Source organism: Rissa tridactyla, chromosome 9 (assembly GCF_028500815.1).
Source record: "Rissa tridactyla isolate bRisTri1 chromosome 9, bRisTri1.patW.cur.20221130, whole genome shotgun sequence".
NCBI lineage: Eukaryota > Metazoa > Chordata > Aves > Charadriiformes > Laridae > Rissa > Rissa tridactyla.
Genome location: NC_071474.1, coordinates 44,143,033 through 44,161,161, shown reverse-complemented (window position 1 = coordinate 44,161,161; position 18,129 = coordinate 44,143,033). Strand labels below are relative to the sequence as shown.

Sequence of the window (18,129 nt, the reverse complement as noted above, 5' to 3'; positions counted from 1 at the left end):
GTCTGATGTATATATACCTTGAGAGACCAAGATGAAACGTTTTCCATTGTGTCATGTGTCAGGAGCTGAATAGCTACCTCCTTTGCAATTAGTTTCCTTAATTGAAAAGGGGCAATGATTAGATTTCAGGGCAGTGACAGAGGCTGGGATTAGGCTCCTCGACCGCTCACACAGCAGTGGCCTCCAAAATTCCTAATTCATGCTAGAGGTGGAAGACTTTTGACATCCCCACATCTACTGCCAGCTCCCTTACTTCACTGCTCACAACATCCTCAAGCCTTGGCAGAAGGTTAGTTTTCCTACCATCACCACGGTGGTCCCACACTAACTGTCCCACCCTGCACTGTTGGGCTAGGTCTTTGAGAAATAATTTAGCCAAAGCCTGGACATCTGCCACTGGTGAGGACATTTCTTTCAGTATCAATCCTACCAGGAACCAGCATCACCACCTCCACAAGGATATCTTGTGTGCTAGGCAGTAGAAAGCAGTTTAATTCTCATTCCAGGGAGTGTGATAGATGGACAGTATAAAGAGATGGCGTCCATCAGACCTTTTAGAAATCGCAAGTGTTTAACAGCTAGCTTCAGATACTTTTTTCCCCGACTGTATTTCCTCTTCCAGCTCCACCTACAACCCAATTTAGCCGAACTAAACACTGCCTCATTTGCATTAGCAACTTAGAAACTTAGTTCTACAACAGCATTTGTTTTCTCCCTTTGCAAAGTGTTTACTATGGAAAAAGAAGCCAATAAAACTTCTGTTTAGACAGGTGCTGTGTGAAACACACTGCAGGGAGAAGAACGTGCAGCTGTTTGAGAACATGACACAAAGGAGTGAAATCAATTACTAAGACAGAGAGTGTTCCCATACTGGAAACATGATCAGATGCTTCTCAAACAGAGACAAGCTGCTGAAGCCCAAGTCTGCCACCACAATGTCAGTTTTCAACAGAAGCTGCAGATGGTCTAAAGCTGACTAAAAAAAAAAAAAAGACAAACCACAACAAGCCATGTTTATTAAAAATGCCACTGACTTCAGTAGTACAATTTCTTAGCACCTAGTGCTTTGCTTGGATAATGTCAGAAACCAGATATTGAAAAAAAAAAATCATGGGAAGCACCCACATGAAGAACATCCCCTCCAAAAAAAACAGTTCACCTTTTGATGAATGTGGGGGTATGTCACCTCAGCTTCGTTGACATTTGTTCCCATGAACTAACTGTGGTGGAGTTCCATGTTGCACACATGGCTTCTGGACAGAATCCAGCTCTCATTTCTATCAATCAAAAACTATCAGATTTGAGACCACACGAGAGTAAAATACGTAGGAGCTACTACATAGTAACACACAGACAGCCAAGAACTACATGCAACTCCGAACTTTCCTGAAAGTCTTTCTGCTTTTCCCCATTATGAATGGATGCTCTTTCAGTAAAGCCTAGGATCTCACTCTATTCCCTCCGTTTCAGGGCTGGGCTGCAAAGAGCAATATAATATCTAGTGTTGAATCATCCAGCTGAGTATGAGAAAGTAGCAGTTTGTGGTTAAAAATCTAAAAAAAGATTTAAATTAGGTTTGCTAGCCCCAAATAAAATAGCTGACTTCTAAGGGTGGGTCAGCCCTTAAGTTTCTCTCTTCATTACAATAGGTACTATGTAGAGCTGGCCCCAGAACGCTCAGCATTACTGAACCACACTCATAGCTGACATATCTGGTCTGGCAGTTCCTTTGTCTTGTCAATAATCCAAGATTTATTTTACTTTTCTTTAAGCTATGAACTTGCTGTTCAGATTTCCCTCCAAGAGGCAAATCCATGGCCTTCAGGATTACAGCAGAGAAACACACTGGAGCCTGTCAAAGTTTCAACCGCTACAATTGATAATGACTGTCTTCAGCTGCTCCAACTTTGGGCGGCACATGCCTCCCTGCTTCTGTTCTGGCCAAAGGAGGAGGAAATGTGCCTAGCCAGCGAACGCAGAGGAAGAAGCATCCAGATGAAGACAGCCGTATAGTACAGAACTTCTCTTAAGATTTCCCTCAAGGCTTTGATGGGAGTATAGAATATCACTTCACCTGCACTTAAGGGTTGCAGCAATATTTGAAATCCAGCTAAGCCTCTCGTATTTTAAAGACCAACTACTCTGAAAACAATTACACAATGCTTGCAAGTAAGCCTACCAAAGATAGCTTACTAGCTACCTCCTAAGACTTTCCTTGTCTTACAAGTTATGACTGCAGACATCTACCGCCTTCCAATTATTATTGTTATTATGAGCTATACCATCAATTCGGTTCACTAGAGGTAAGAATACCTCCTAACACATTATTGGAGATTCAAAAATGCAGTAGTTTTGAAAAAAGGTATAACTTCTTACCACGCTGAGTTCTCTTGAAGTTATTATACACATTGTCACCTAATCTTTGAAGTCCTTTAGAAATTGTTTGTTGCTGCCTTAATAGAATCACATCACCTCTATCAACTTTAGATCTTCATCACTTACCTGATCAAAGAGTTGTTTCCCTGTAGTGTTGGGCTGGATGGCAAACTCCAGCTCAGCATCCATGGTGGTAACACGCACACTGATCTGGAAGACAGAAAACGCATCATTACAACACAACCTCTAAGTGACGCTACCCAATAACGAAGACCAACATCTGCATACAGCCAGGGACCAGCTCCCAAGCCTCTAGGAACTTCACTGCCAGCAGGTACAAAGTCATCTGCCCTGCCAGCATGGTGTTCCTAGTTTCTCTGTAGAATATAAAACTTTCCTGTTTCACAGCGTACGAGTTTATCCTGCCTGTTCCTGCTCGTATGCCCATCTATATACTGACACGTGAGAGCCATTCACAGCTCATGAAGTTGAATTTCTAGTCTAGAACATTCTGGTGTCTTTCACAAAAGCAGAGATGTTCCAGACCTCAGTACACACCACCAGACATCCAACCCTTCCATTTGAAGGATGGACATCAAGGAACTCCCTGGAGGCATTAACAACCTAGCACTAGTCAATACTAATATCGTTCCCGTCTCCATGGGTATTTGGAGAAATTATAAGGCACAACCCCTAATAAGCCCCAAGGGCTGTAGGTACGAAGCAGTGAGGACACAAAGACAATCTCATGCGCTAAGGCAAATAGGATGCATGCTGAACTAACATATTCACTAGTACGTGCAGACACTTCACAAAGCAGCAGAAGTATCTCTATATACCTGCCTACTGCTTTCCAATTCTTTCAGGGCGGTGAAAGATCTCTAAACACTGCAGAAATGGTTTAGGTGTAATTTAATATTGCAGTCAAGACTTTATGACAGTATTAGCCTTAGATGCAAGTAGTAAGATTATGAATGGTCTTCCAGAAGAAACATTATATGACACACTATCGTGGCAGGGAAGTCTCACCATCACGTTTTCACGTGCGAAACGAAAGTGGCAAGGGATTGCAGCAATGGAGTTTGCAGCTTCATCCCACAGAAGCAGGGAGACATCTGCACATCTTTCACCAATAGTTCTCATGAAGCAAGTTAAACACCAGAGGCATTTCACCTCAGAGATCAGCGTAAGCCATAGCCAATTCCACTCACAACTCCTCACCGTTACTGGAAAACATTGTGTAGATCCTTAGGGGTAGACAGGAACACTCCTACCTCAACACAGATGCCTTAACTTCTGAAGAGGCAAAGTAAGGCCTGCAACTACACCAAGCCACCTGAGAATTCATTTCTATTTGCATACCTATCAACTGAAAAAGGTAAAGACATTTCACAATTTATGAACACAAACTGCAGATATTTCAGATCAACCTGTTCTAATGCTTTTCCATCAAAGGAAAGGTTCAAAACCTGAAGTTGTACAGACGAGATGTTCACAGCACACCAAGGCCTTGCATTCATAGTTCTCCTTCTTGCCAACAGCCGTTTACCCCACATCAACAAATCTTAATTTATTTGCTCTTTAGTGCAATCAATCCTCTTAGCACACTCCAGCACCCTTCACAGGGCTCAGGGGTGGAGGGAATTATGCTGTGAACAGTTTTAGTAAGAATAACTCAAACTCGCCTTTAGACTATAAGCCAACCACATGACACTAGAGACCAAAAAACGCTTGAGTAAGCAGAGAAATATTCAAGGAACCACCCTTTACTGATATGATCGCAGCCAGTTATGATCCCTGCGTTCCTACCAAGTATACAGACAATTATTTCACATTTTGTTAACTAAGAAAGCAGCAGCAGACTGCACGAGGACTACAACCAGGGTTGTTGTTTTTTCCATAAGCGAGAAATGGTCTGCTAGTTAAGTCTAAGTCAAGTGCCAAAAGAGACCACTACATCCAAATACATTTTGAAGTTTCCCAAAAAACCTACTTGAGCACACCACTATTTTGTACTTGACATCCCCTCATGATGAACCTAAAAGGTTTTCTTGTTTTAAGTTTAGCTAAAGTTTGAAGTATATTCTGGGAGAGGTTAAAGGTGGGCTCAGCACAGCAAAGCTGAAGTCTAGAAGAATTGCAGTTCTAGTTGTTGCATGCATAAGGAATGCTATTTAGACATTATTGGAGCAAAGACATCGTGAACGAGCAGACAAGGAATAAGTTGGTTTTGAAACCCTCTGAACCTTCTGACACAATGAACTCAAAATGAGGAAAAACCATCCCGTAGAAGTAGCAAGGAAAGAGCAAGCGACCTAAACTCATAAGCAATCAAGCTTTGTTTAAAATTAGCAGCTTTCAATAGCATGCAGTTGCCTTGAGTTCCCTTGCTATACCTTCCCAAAATTATTTTCCTCAGATCCTACGTGTTGACAACTGGCAATTTCACAGTGCTTTGGTGAACTGGGAATCCAGCTGCTCGCTAGAACGGCTGAATGCTCCCCAAAACAGCTTTGCTCCGTATACATGGAAGCAGTCTCCTCTACCAGAAAGAATGCTGGCTTGTAAGCCCAACCTGCCCAGCACACCTACCAGTGACAGCAAAGATGTCCATAAGCCATGTCTAAGTGCAAGAGGGGTTACATTAAATGAGCCATTAAGCAACAGGTTGCTTTTTGTTTGTTTTAAAGTCTTTCCTGTTCACCTATAACACTAATGTTCCAGCTACCGTGAAAGAAAAATAAGTCTTTTTGCTCCACTGTTTATGGATAAAACACAGTAGCTACTCTTATCTGATACCACCTGCATAGGTGATTGAACATTGAAGTGCCTGAGCACAGAGGAAGCACTGGAAAACAGAACTGAAACATCTGTGGCAGCTCTTTGCAACCTGTGCCTGAAGAGCTTTTAAGCTATTCGGAGCAAATCAGACCTCAAAATTTAAAATAAAGCTGCGGCAGCAACTATCCTCATAATTCATGCAGAATACTTTTTTTGTAAGACTCACATCTCTGTTAGCACAGTAAAATAAGGCCCCATGCTGGAACCAGTGAAATTCTTTCACTGTCGCTCACTTAAACGCACTTAGCCTATCTGACCAGTTATCAGCCTTCAATTAGCGCATTCGACAGGAAGAGATAAACCGTTTTCCTCTTAGTAGGAGCCCCCTGTGCTCAAGATGAGCAGAAACCTAAGGTTTAGAAGCAGCAAAGTCTTGAATGGGGTTTGCACTTGCAACTTGCTATTTTAGAAGACAGCATGAGCTAAGATACCACAGGAAACAGGCTTGTGCTTTAGAGAACCACACCCCGGCAGTGCTAGCTTCCCTGATCCGAACAGAGTTTTAACACGTTCAACAGCGAATTGCTGTTAACTGTCAGAAGACCGAGCTGGGGACATGTCCCGGGCTGTAGCGGTGACATTTTAACCACTAGTTTCGTAGTACTTTAATACTTGGCTAAGAAGTTAGTTTGCTGTAAAACTGCGCTTTGTGAAGCGCAATTGGTGTGGAAACAACATACAAAGAGTTTTCCCCCCCCAAACCAAGCCACTTTTTTTTTTTTTTGAGCCAGTTGCTGCGAACTAGAAAAACAAAGTAAGGTTTCTGCCGTTTCAGGTGGTGGGAGGCACTGCTCTCCACTCCCAGTTAGCAGATAAGAGGCCTGACAGTACTTTAGAGCAGATGCACACCTATCGAGGGTTTTGTTTCATTTCAAGAGCCTGCGTACCAGCAGAGAAATACTAATTGGGTCTCCTAGCATGTAAAAATGCTGAAAAAACAAGCACCAAGGGAGCTGTGTCTGGAAAGATACCCAGGGGCCGCCTCACCGACGGCAAGGCAGTCTCGCTGATCCTCTGTGCTCTGCCTGCAGCTCAGAGTACAAGGAGGGAACCACAGACCGCTATAACCTCTACCGGACAACCCAGTGCCAGGCACTGCGTGTTCACCTCCATCCTCCTCATTCACCTGAGGCCTTACTTTTCGTAAAACCACTTTTACTGAGGCATTCACAGCCGAGCACTGCCCAACACAGATGTTACACAAGGGTTACACAACAAGAGTGCTCCACCAGAAGAAAGCCCGCACGATCCAGTCCCATCATAATTTAGACTCTTGTTTGCCTCGAGAACTACCCTGCCACAGCAGTTTTAAACCATTTATCTAGTTTACCATCGATACTTATTCTAAGAAAAGCCTCAAGATTCATTAGCACTAAGCTTTTACACTTTGTATTTCTAAGCCATCTAGTGAGGTTTTCCTCGGTTTGAGGGCTAGTATAACCACCATCACACTTACCATTTGGGTTGCAAACAGAATAAAATAGTCCTCAATGAGATAATCAACTTGGACCGCTGAGCATATACAAATATAGCTCCATCACAGGTAAGGTACACACTGCTGAGATGTAAGGAATAGGACTAAATACGGTGGGGAAAAAAAGAAAAAAAAGCGAAAAGACATTGCCCACCAGGGATCAGATTGCAAGGTCCACAAAGGCAGCACTCATCCCCAAGTACACTACACCCCTTTCCCAAAATTTATTGTCAGTAAACTTTTGTCTTAAACTTTCAACACTCAGGAGGGTGTTTTTTTTTTTTTTTCTTAGAAGACTTACTGGATTTCATCATCAACAGATTTACCAAAGCTACCATCCTAATGCAGCAATTTATATTCAAATTCTACTTAAAGCAACTCACTTTATTTTTTCATCACAGCATTTATAATGCATTCACTGCTGCATCCTCTAAATTCTGCTTAGATCTTAAAGTAGCAGAAGTTTTATTTACCGTAGTAAGTGGCCTCTAAATAGCCTTCTTTTGTCTTTCCATCATCATTTAATATACTATTTTGCATACAAACAGCTAGCAATATTCTATGAAAAGCTTCCAGAGGAGGCCGTCCTGCACGTTGCAAGAAAATTCAAGGATCACATTTCAACAGGCAAATTTACACTCACCAAGCTAAAAAATACTTAAGAAAAGAAGCCCATATTTTACTGATTCATTTCATAACAGCTACAGGAAAGAGCTAGAAACCTAGCAACTCTTCCTCTTCTCTATTTGAGGAATTACCATTGTTCTACCAGTCTAAGCACCGTTAAAGATTGTCACTACCAGAGCGTATTAAAGAGCTTCCTGCTGCCAAGGACAGTGTCGTGGTGAGGGCGAGACCGCCTGCACAGACAGAACCTCTTGCATGGAAGAGACGCTGTTGCAGCCTCCCGGAGCAGCTGCAGCCAAAGAAAGCTCCTTTTGATAGGCAAAAGCTTTCACAAGCTACAGGACAGGAGACAGACTTACTAAACAGCGGTACCAGGCGCCTATCTGCAACGTCTTTTCAGAAATTTTAACATTGCCCATATACCTTCAAGCCTGAGATTCCCTCTAAGTTATTAGCAGTAACGATTATCACTTATCTTCCAGGTCTCTGAGCGAGCCCTACTAATAATCTGCTATAACTACTTCCTAAGATGAAAATTTGTAGCTGCATATGACAGGACAAACAGGAAAGGCTGATACCATCACACTAATTAACGGATGTATTACTCGTACTAATGCCCCAGTGTGTTGAGCAGCGCAAGAGGTAGAACAGACAACTCTGTCTGCCTTAAGTTGAGACAGGAACAGAGCACTAGGAAATTCATGTCAGAATAATAGGTAGAGTCAGCACAACAGAGCACCAACCTCTACAAAACCCTGACCCTGAGCTAAAGCTTCTTTCCTCCCTGGATTTCCTGAATGCAAGGAAGCTGTTCTACCCTGCGGGTCTCGAGGTTTCAAGCTTCAGATATTTGTGCTTCCCAGGTTCAAGCCACCAAGTGGACTATTTCTGGAGAAAGTGGCATAGGGAAAAGTCCTACTTTATAGCTCATTCCAATGTTATGGAACAGAAGTTAAGTTCAGTGAAGAAGAAATTCCAGGCCACCCTTTATAGGCCCTCCAAGCTATAGGGCACCAGTTCACCCAGTTACTGCAGGTAAAGACACTAGACTAGCACTGTGCTTCAGTTCTACTAGCTCTGATCAGAGAAGCACACCAAATCCAGCTGGACTTGCATGAACTCTGAACTCAAGATCCCGTGTGGCACCCCAGTAATCTAAAAACCTTCCCAGTTTTGGCTTTCAGCAAGATTAGCAACAGTATAGGAAGTATAACGAGAATTATTGCCCTGTCCCTTCAAACATACAAGTGTTTTCTGGAGGACACATGCTCCCCAGGGCTGTACTTCGCTTCCCACCACGTCAGCCAGCCAACACGGGCCCCACTACGAGGACAGGAGTCGCAGGCTGACCCCGCCGAGTGTACCAGGGCATCACGCTTTGCACGGCCTGGGAAGAGCATCCGAGGAAATGCCCCCCACCCTCAGCACCAGCAATACTCACAGACATCTGGCTCCTTCCCCAGTGCCAGCGCTCTGCCCAAACAGCCCGGGGTCCTCTGTGTCAGGGGGAGGCTGGAATCGGGTCATGTGAAAGCGCTTGCAATTTCTAAAGGGATTACACTTAATTAAACCAAGCCCCCTTCCAGCAGCCTTAAAGGGCCTTTTCATACCCCTAAGCTCATCAGGGAGCAGAACAGCCAGCAGGCACATCCCGGGCACCAGTCCTGGTGCCACATGGCAGCCCCCAGAGAGAGCATCGACCCTTCCGATGGCTCCCGGGAGCTTCCCAGCCCTCTCTACCGCCCTCCTACCCGCTCAACTGGGGACTTGGCACCCCTCATTCGACTGGAGCCACAGGAACAAGGCAACAAGGCCAAGGAAGGTGTCCCATTCCACCCTACTACAGCAACTTGAATGAAGTCTCCATAAAATACAGTGGAGGAGGAAGCTTGCCCACCTTTGACACGCCTCGTACCAGCAAGCCAGAAGCATGACTTATGTGCTATAGAACGTGTTGTAACATCACCCTTCCAGGCACCCATTATGTCTGGGCTTTGCTTTGGTACCTAACTACAGCCTGCAGCAGAAACTCACCCTTTAAAGAATCCTTAATGATTTTAGGGCAGAGCCTGAAGACAAAGAGCTGATGCTACAGAAAAACTGAGCTTCTTTGCTCAGACATCTTCTGGTCATCTTATGCTAAGACTAAAAATGGACACAAGCAAAGGATCATTATCTGAAAACATTTTCCCAGATATATGACACCCCCTTGATTGTTGTAAGAGGTGGGGGAAAATAAGAAATAAATAATTGCACTTTCCCCTCCCATCCCCTGTTCTCTTTGCACATTTGACAGCACAGCATCTAAGCTCATTTTGCAGAAGTAGTTGTCAGTTATTCAGTTGGGGCTATTTTTAATGTCATTTCCGACAGAGCCAGACAGATACGGAGCTGACTGTACCTTTCAGCAATACACTAGTTACAAACACATCCCAACTGCCTGCACCTGCTGTATGTTAATATGTAACACAGGACAGTCACCTATAGACCGTGGATCAAATTTCTGAAGGTACCGAGATGCCTGAGGATCTTACTGCCTTCCTTATGCGCTAAATTACCTTATGTACCCAACCACCATTTAAAACTAGCTCAATATTACAAGCCTCAGACTGCTTTACATGAACAAGACACACATGGCTGTCATTAGAGCACAAGAAATGCCAACTGTAACTGACTCAGCGAGAAATGGCATGTTTACGTGAAGCTTACAGTAAGATTTCACCCACTGTTAATGCTGAATTACACAGCTCCGTGCCTACTGAGGGACATTTCAGTTTGCACCTATAATAAAACTAAATTAAAAGTCACCTGCAGAGGGAGGACAGCTTCTCTGTAAGCAGCCAGCAACAAAAGGAACCAGGGACTGGATACTCCAATCTCAATTAATGGGCTCAACCACTGTTTTTGAGTTCAGCTTTGACAGAGACATCAAGAACTGTAGACGGGAAGCACAGAAAGAAGCTCCACTTACTGGCTTCAGCAACATTTATTTTTTTCTGGCCTTATCCCCACCACCACCCCCTTGCAGAAGGATGGAGGAGATCATACATGTAATGTGCTATGAAACACACATCACTGGGCTCTAGACCAAAACCTGAGGAGCTGTCAGCATCCTCCAGATGCCCCTGGGAAGTGCAGATTGCTGCTGACTGACCTAGAGATCACAAATGTTAGATCCGAGTCCTCAAGGAGAGTCCATAACCATTGGATCTATATGCAGAGCCCTTCAGCCACATATGCAATATATTGCTCTACACTACGTATACCACATATATTAATAAGTTCACTTAAAAAAAACCACACAAAAACCAAACCAACAAACTTCCACAATTTAAAATCAAGTGGCAGATAGGGCTCATCAATAACATCTCATACTTCGGTCAGCATTTGAACTAAAAATGATAGAAGAGCAAATCACTTGAATCGCAGCATGATTATCATACACAAGCAAGCTGGCCAAATGATAAACTAAAGAAGAGCTGGGAGAAGGCACCACCAGCTGATGTCTCAGAAGGACAGGCACTTCTGTTGGCCCTGGTGCCCTCTGAAGCCATGGAGGTGTTGAGCTGCGTTCCGCAGGGGAGATGCCATTGCTGCAGCACAATTTCACTGCACAGTCCTGTTGTCACATGAGCACCAGTAAACCCAGTCAGGGAAACAATCGGGCTGAATCTAACTGGATTTGTACTCCGGTGGTTTTATTCCTTTCCCTGTGAAGAAGCATGGCAGCAATCCAGCTTAGATTGGGGTAATGGCTTCAAACTGAAAGAGGGGAGATTTAGATGAGATATTAGGAAGACAATTTTTACCGTGAGGGTGGGGAGCCCCTGGCCCAGGTTGCCCAGAGAAGCTGTGGCTGCCCCATCCCTGGAGGGGTTCAAGGCCAGGTTGGACGGGGCTTGGAGCAACCTGGTCTGGTGGGAGGTGTCCCTGCCCAGGGCAGGGGGTGGAACTGGATGATCTTTAAGGTCCCTTCCAACCCAAACCATTCTATGATTTGGAAATCGCTGTGGAGCCACACCTTAACGAAGTCACATTAGAGTCACGTTCCCCCCCCCACTCCACCTCCACCGGTTGCTCTCAGTCCCCAGCAAGGCACGGTAGCCTCTGTGGGCGGCAAGCTGGTTTCACACAGCTTCAGAAGCCAAGCTGTTGAGGACCGCAAGAGGAAAGGGCTGCCACAGGAAGCGAGCCGGAGCCCCAGAAGGCAAGACTGAGAAAGTTCACACTTTGAAGGGTCCACTTGCAGAAACTGAACCGAGAATGGGTGGAGGGGGGAGCGCCCGAGCTGCAGGAAGCCAAATGTGCCCCGAGACACACCAGTATGCATCTGACACTTCTCTTGCTGCAGCACAGACACAGAGGGGGTGTTGCCAGCGCAGAAAGTGCTCAATCCATAACTTCCAGCAAAACTCACCTTTCTAGCACTGATTTATTGACATGGGGCAGGGGGAAGCCATTGAAAAGCCACGCTGCAGGCTATCCACTCTTTAGCACTCGGTGACCAACATGGAAGTTTTCAGAAGTACCTCTGCCCCACGTGGAGCTTGGAAGAGCAGAGAACCCCAAACAAAGGGGTTCAAAATAAGCTGGTTGTGTCCGCTCCAACAGCATTTACTATACAAGTTTTCTGACAGGGTTTATAGCAGGCACTGTACCCAGTGGCTGAAAGAGCCAATCCCTATTCTTGAAAAGGGCAAGAAGAGATTGGCTAAAGTGGCTTTAAAAATCTGGTACAAAATATAATGCTAAAGCAGTCAGTTTCAAAAAAGGAAACCAAGTGATTTATCTTAATATAAACCCTGTCGCACCATAGCGTCAGAGTCCCAAATATGTATGTGTCGGGCTGTTAACACAAGAGACTATTTTGAGACGAATTTGGACTGCTCATCTCCCAGAGATAAGAAAAATAAAATTCTTCCATGCAGCCAGTGGTAAACAGGAATGTTCCCATGAAAATATCGGTTTCCTTGAAGACACTTGCTGCCATTGAAAAGGTAATGCCTACAGAGCAGAGCAACACAGCAGTATTTTGCTGCTTTTCTGGTTCTCAAGACCAAGTGTGAGAAGCCACAACAACCTTCGTGTTGAAGTCCCCCTTTGCAACTGATCAATACCGAGTGTTCGGAGGGGCCCGAGTACAGCGTAACAAGCGGGGCCTGAGGGGATCCTCCTTACAGGACATCTCCAGCAGCCCAGAGATCACTTACTCATATCTAGTCAGGGAGTCTACTTCAGGCATCCTTACATAAACTAGGGCTTTTTTTTTTTTTTTTTTTTTTTTTTTTTTTTTACCTTGAGTGGTGGAAAATCAGATTTATTACCCTCAAGGACAGTCTCTAAAAAAAAAAAATGAGATCCCCTTCAAACCACATTACAGAGCTCACAAGAGGGCTTCAAAAACTTCCTTACACATATACTATTTCCTTTTTTTCCCTTATGCAAAGGGGCTGACGTTTGCAGTTGCCTTACTTTAGGGGCCTTCATTCACCCACCTTTCCCCAACTTTTCAGTTCTCCCATAATCAATGTTTCAAAGGTCCAGAGCTGCCTTCTCCAGTTAGTACCAGTGAGCACACACTAGTAACGGAAGAATTCCAAGCCACGTAAAGGCAGGGCTGTGCCAATGCTTCTTAATAGGTTGGAGAACTCGGCATTTTAGAACTCTGGAGGCATAATTTACCCAATTTAATTAGCGATCTGGTTTGGGCAAGCAACTTTTTCAGGAATAAAAGTTCTACTTTATAAGAAGATTACTACAAAGTTATTCATTCAAAACAATTAAAAAAAAAAGAAAGAAAAAAAGAAGAGAGAGATGGGGAATTCCCCTACTCCCTACACCGCATGGCTTCTGAAATCATTAGTGACATGTTTCCAAGTTAAAGCTACTTGAATACAATTCCTTCCTTTTCAATCAAGCAGATAGCAAGTAGTCACATCCTACCAGTGGTGTTTCGACACCGTAGTTGTCAGCAGCTTGCCGCCCTGTCCAGAGGGCGGACAAGTTTCAGTTTGACAAAAGGAGTTGCGAGATGAGAGTACTAAGCCAGCAAAAGAAGCCATGGGTGGATCCCCAAATTTATAGTCAAGTCCAGATACTTGTATGCCACTTATTACACAACCTACTCACACCCTTGTGCAATGGATCATCAATTCCTCTATTTTTGCCATTTCCTTTCTCATAAATAGATTCCTCATGCACCTCCCTTTGCTTTCCTGTAGCTGTTCCAAGCCATTAACGTTGCCACTTGCCATTTCTTTAGAACTCGTCTGAAGAGGCCCTTAGAATAACTATTTTTGTACCTGTTGTTTGAGCTACTCAGAGAGAACATCCTTTACTAGTCAAAAACCCAGAAGAAGTTAAAAAAAAAAAATCATGAGGGAAAACCCTGACCCCTTTTCCATAAGATCTGGATGAGGAAGTAAAACTCAAAGCAAAATCTAGCCGTAAGCAGTTGCCACCATTCAACTTCTACACTCCGGGTAGCTTTGCGTTTTGTTTTGGGAATATTTTTGTTTTGTTTAACATCTATTTGTTTTGTCCCTGTTAGAAGGTGCTATTCTCTGGAGAAATTGTATATGCCTATTATGACCTCCGCACCCTAGTAGTGGGGTTGGCAGTTGTACTTCACATGTCTGAGCTTAACCACATCCCCAGCTAGAGCTCTTGCACTCAAAGGCAGCCAGCAGGGCAGTGGGCGTGTTTGAAATGCCAGCAGCGGTACGGGTGACATTCCTCGCAGCTATTGCGTGCCCCTCCTAAGCAGTTCTAGTCACAGGTTACAAACAAGTATTTTGTGCCCCTGCCCCTTAAATCACACGCCGCACACAAGCGTTATGATCCTGGCTGCTCCTGCAGTAACTCAACCAGAAAAATGGTCCTAACGCTCCCCACCGCCACTGGAAGCATTTCTGAGAAGGCTCCGAGAGAGCAGCTTTTCCCCCACCCCTAAATTTGCCGTAGTTTAGTTTCTTCCCTCCCAAGCTTCGTTCCAAAGGCAGGGGATTTCCCAATACGGTTTAACAGCTGCAAAGCCCCAGTTCAAGGGGTTAAGCAGACAAGCCTGGTAGCCAAGACATAGTTCCAGACAGCCAATAAGCTTTCCAAACCTAGCATCCAGTGGATGTCTGCCAAAATTACAAGCAGCTATTTTGTTGGAAGGGGCTCAAAACAAGGTCAAGACAGGATGCTAACAAGACAAGTGTGAGCTGCATAAAGGCACCACATGTACAGTAAGTACTTAAGGTTCATGAGCTAATAGACTAAACACTCATTCCCTACATAAAGGTTCTCTAAATTCACCTGCGATTAAGAATTGTCTTAGAGGTAACTTGGAATTGAGGGCAAATAAAAAAAAAGCTATGCTCAGACACTCTGCTTATCATTCAAGAGGTTTGCCACAGGGAAAACAGCATGAAGATAACGGCTGTGACTGAGCTCTTTCTTCCCAAGGATTCTCGTGCGTGGATGAAGTCAGAAGCGTGCTTATCCGTTTTATGTGCTTCTCCGTTCTCCAACCAAGAGCCACCTCGCATTTCGGCTCAGTGGTAAGGAGAGGGGCAGGCGAACACAGGGCTGCCTGTTTCACACATCCCAAGCACTGCCGGGGTGTGGCACGTCAAGTTCTTGGCCAGCTCACAGCCCTCACTGAATATCTGAACAATAGCCAGACTTCTAGGAGCTAGAACACAGCCTTACTGTGGGATCTGAACTGCCCAGACTATGAGCCATCCCTCCAAATTTAACTGCAGGCACAGTCAAGCGTGAGGTAAAGCTGTTTCATCATCCTGTGATTTTCAGTTTTATCATTTCCAGCGTGCGAGACAAATCCTGCAACTTCCTTTCGGTACAGGGTCTCATTTAGGCTGGCTGCCTTTTCATATCTATTTAGGTCATGGTTCCCCGAAATGCAGGATTTCCCTGAAACAGCTCAGTTCTACATTTCTTTTTAATATTCAGCTTCCCCACCCACTTTTGCTTTCCTCGCCACCAACCTATTTTTAGGTTTTTAATAGCTCTGTTGGGACTGTACATAGTTTATAAGAGACCAGCTTGTGATTGCTGAAGTACCTTTTGTTATTTTAAGCTCCATCTAGTTCAAGCACTTGAGCTTTCCTAATATAGAGGAGAGCAGCTACACCACCAGGATACACAGAACCCGTGTCCAGCGGGCACAGAGCTGCTCCGGAGCCACAGGAGCGGTGCCAGCTCACGCAGGGTGAGGTCCCACCACCACCGTGAACCATCCCAAACGGCCCGCACCCTCCCATTGCCTTCTTTGGGTTCATACTGACACGCTCCATGACTACGCCACAAGCAGGACCAAAGAATGAATCAGGCTGAGAATAACTCATCTGTCATTTTTTCCAGCAGAACCATTTCGTTGGTCCCATTCATTACACTTACAGAAGGGCACCACTCCCGGCACAGATTACAGGGAGAGGGAAGGGTAAAATGGCTTTTTGGGTACAGTTGGACAAGATGGGACAAGCTATTGAACCACTTTTTATTCCTCACTCCCAGGCACTCCTGCTTTACCCTTTGCAGTAGCTCTGGTACACAACCCCTTGGTGAGATTTATCCCTCATCAAGCCACATGCCATTAGCACAGTTTTTGGCTGAGCAAGGAGAACAGAACTGATGCACTACTGAGCTGGACTATCCAAGGCAGGGCAAGGCAGGAACACACAGATGGGAGCAAAACTTTACAGCGGCAGCAAACTATCAAAGCTTTCAAACATGCAGCCAAGTTGATCTAGTCCATTAAAGGCTGCAATTAAAGGCACACTCCCGAGTTCATGTTCATACACCTCTTGAAATACATTGTTTGAAATTGGGCTACTTGAAAAGAATGCCTGATAAACTTCAGTTGAACTTGAGACCTAAATGCATGCATGGAGACGTCACTAAATTCCCAGGGATCCCAGTGGTCAAGTAACATGCCTATTAACACGTGTTCCTTTTAAATACAGGTCCATCACATACCACCCTTAAAATGCAGAGTTAAGGGCAGATGATAGTTGTAATTCTGTATATCAGGCAGACACCATGAGATCAAGCGGTCAAAAGCCAGCCATAGTAGAGGGTGTCACTTACACCATTTCAGATGCAAAAATAAATAACATTCTGCATCATGTAGCCTTCCACAGAAGGCCTGACTAAACTGAAAAAAAAACAAACAGATTTTTTTTTTTTTAAATATAACAAAACACTTAATTACCCCTTCCACTCCAGAGTATTTCTTCTTTAATTTTTCAGGGTGTTTTCACAAAGCCTATTTAAAATCAAAGTTATAGCTATCTGAATGTAATTCGTTTCTCGTGGACTAGAGTTAAAGACTGTAGCTGTCTCTACATTTTTACAGAGAGACAAAGTCACAATTTAAAGAACAGAATAAAGCCTTAGACTTCCAGTGAATGCTACAGAGTCAAGCTATTCCCAGCTCACTGCAGGGCTGCATGCTCTGAAACAGGCCATCAGCATTGCTAAGAAGCAACATCAGTCAAATACACCTGTAACATACTGCCTTGGGACTCTTGCAGATTAACATCATCTCCTGGTCTATGCTAGCTTCGCGTGGGAAAGGGTTTTTAGAATACGGCCTGGACATAACCAGAGACACCCTGCACAGATCCACTGTACCAGCAAACACAAGAGATAAGATAGTTGTACTCACAAGTAACTGGGCTTATGTTAAGCGTTCCTTAAATAAAGGGTTTGCTTTTGATAGTTTTTAATCGTTATACTTGACTTAGCTCTTACTTTCTCCATGCCTTTGCACTCCAGAAGATGAGGTTAAGAACTTCCAGGCACCTACACAGTACTTCGCAAGTCCCAGTACTTTCCATGTTATTTTTGTCAAGAACTATTGTCCCACTGTAACAAAAACAAGACCCTGAACAACCCAATCTAACTTTGAAGTTAGCCTTGCTCTGAACACGGGGCTGGAGCAGATGACTTCTAGGGTTCTCTCTCAGCTTAACTTTTTCAGTAATTCTGTAAGACTGCAGAGGCTGTTGGGGAGCTACCCTGCATTAGCTTAATCATTTATAACGCTCATGGCAGAAACTGACTTCTTGTATCAAGCAGGCAGTAGCAATTCCCTTACATTTCCAGTTTCAATATTTAGATCCTTTACACCTCCTGTACAAAGATGTTATGGACATCTTTACGCAGCCAAACAGACAGATAACGCAAACTGTTAGTGGTCTTCCTGAAGCTGGATGTCAAAACTGAGAAACACAACTGAGTAACAGGAAGAGAAATACCCAGATGCTGAGTCCACCTCCCGTGTAAGTCAACATACATGCAAATGTAACTAAATGAAAGCAAACGGTAAAACTTACTAGACCAACCAGATGCAGGGAGCCTGCAAAGCAACCTTCTGCAAGGAGGATTCGTAAGTCAACTTGTGACCTTAGCTCTTATTCAGACCTGCTGTGTAGGGTTGCTTTTTGTTATGTTTTCAGTTTTCCATATGCTAAGGAATAACGGCATAGGATTTGCAGGCATTAATTCAAGTTTGATCAAAGCCCGGGGGTCTTTGAAGTTCCTGCGTGCAGATACCTCACCCCCAACTTCACATCTCCAAAACACTAGGAACAGTAAGAGCATCTAACTACTCTTACTCAGGCTTGTTGCGAAAACAGACAGATCTAATAACAGATCTAATGCATCTAATAACCCATCTTTCTCTAAGAGAAGGCAGATCAATGAAATCACTTCATTTACAGAGTGTCTGAATGCCCTCAGACACGAATTATTTTCAAATCCTTCCAAACACTGCCAAATTAAAGCTGTCATTATAATAT

At 44.1% G+C, this 18,129-nt stretch overlaps 1 protein-coding gene across 1 annotated transcript in view; it reads right to left on the bottom strand.

The window, feature by feature from the left end:
• Positions 1 to 18,129, bottom strand: part of MSN (moesin) — a 48,219-nt gene that overhangs the window by 17,410 nt on the left and 12,680 nt on the right. The window contains exon 2 of the mRNA XM_054214424.1: positions 2,503 to 2,586. Coding sequence (XP_054070399.1) covers positions 2,503 to 2,586 — 84 coding nt within the window. The remainder of the gene's footprint in view (positions 1 to 2,502; positions 2,587 to 18,129) is intronic.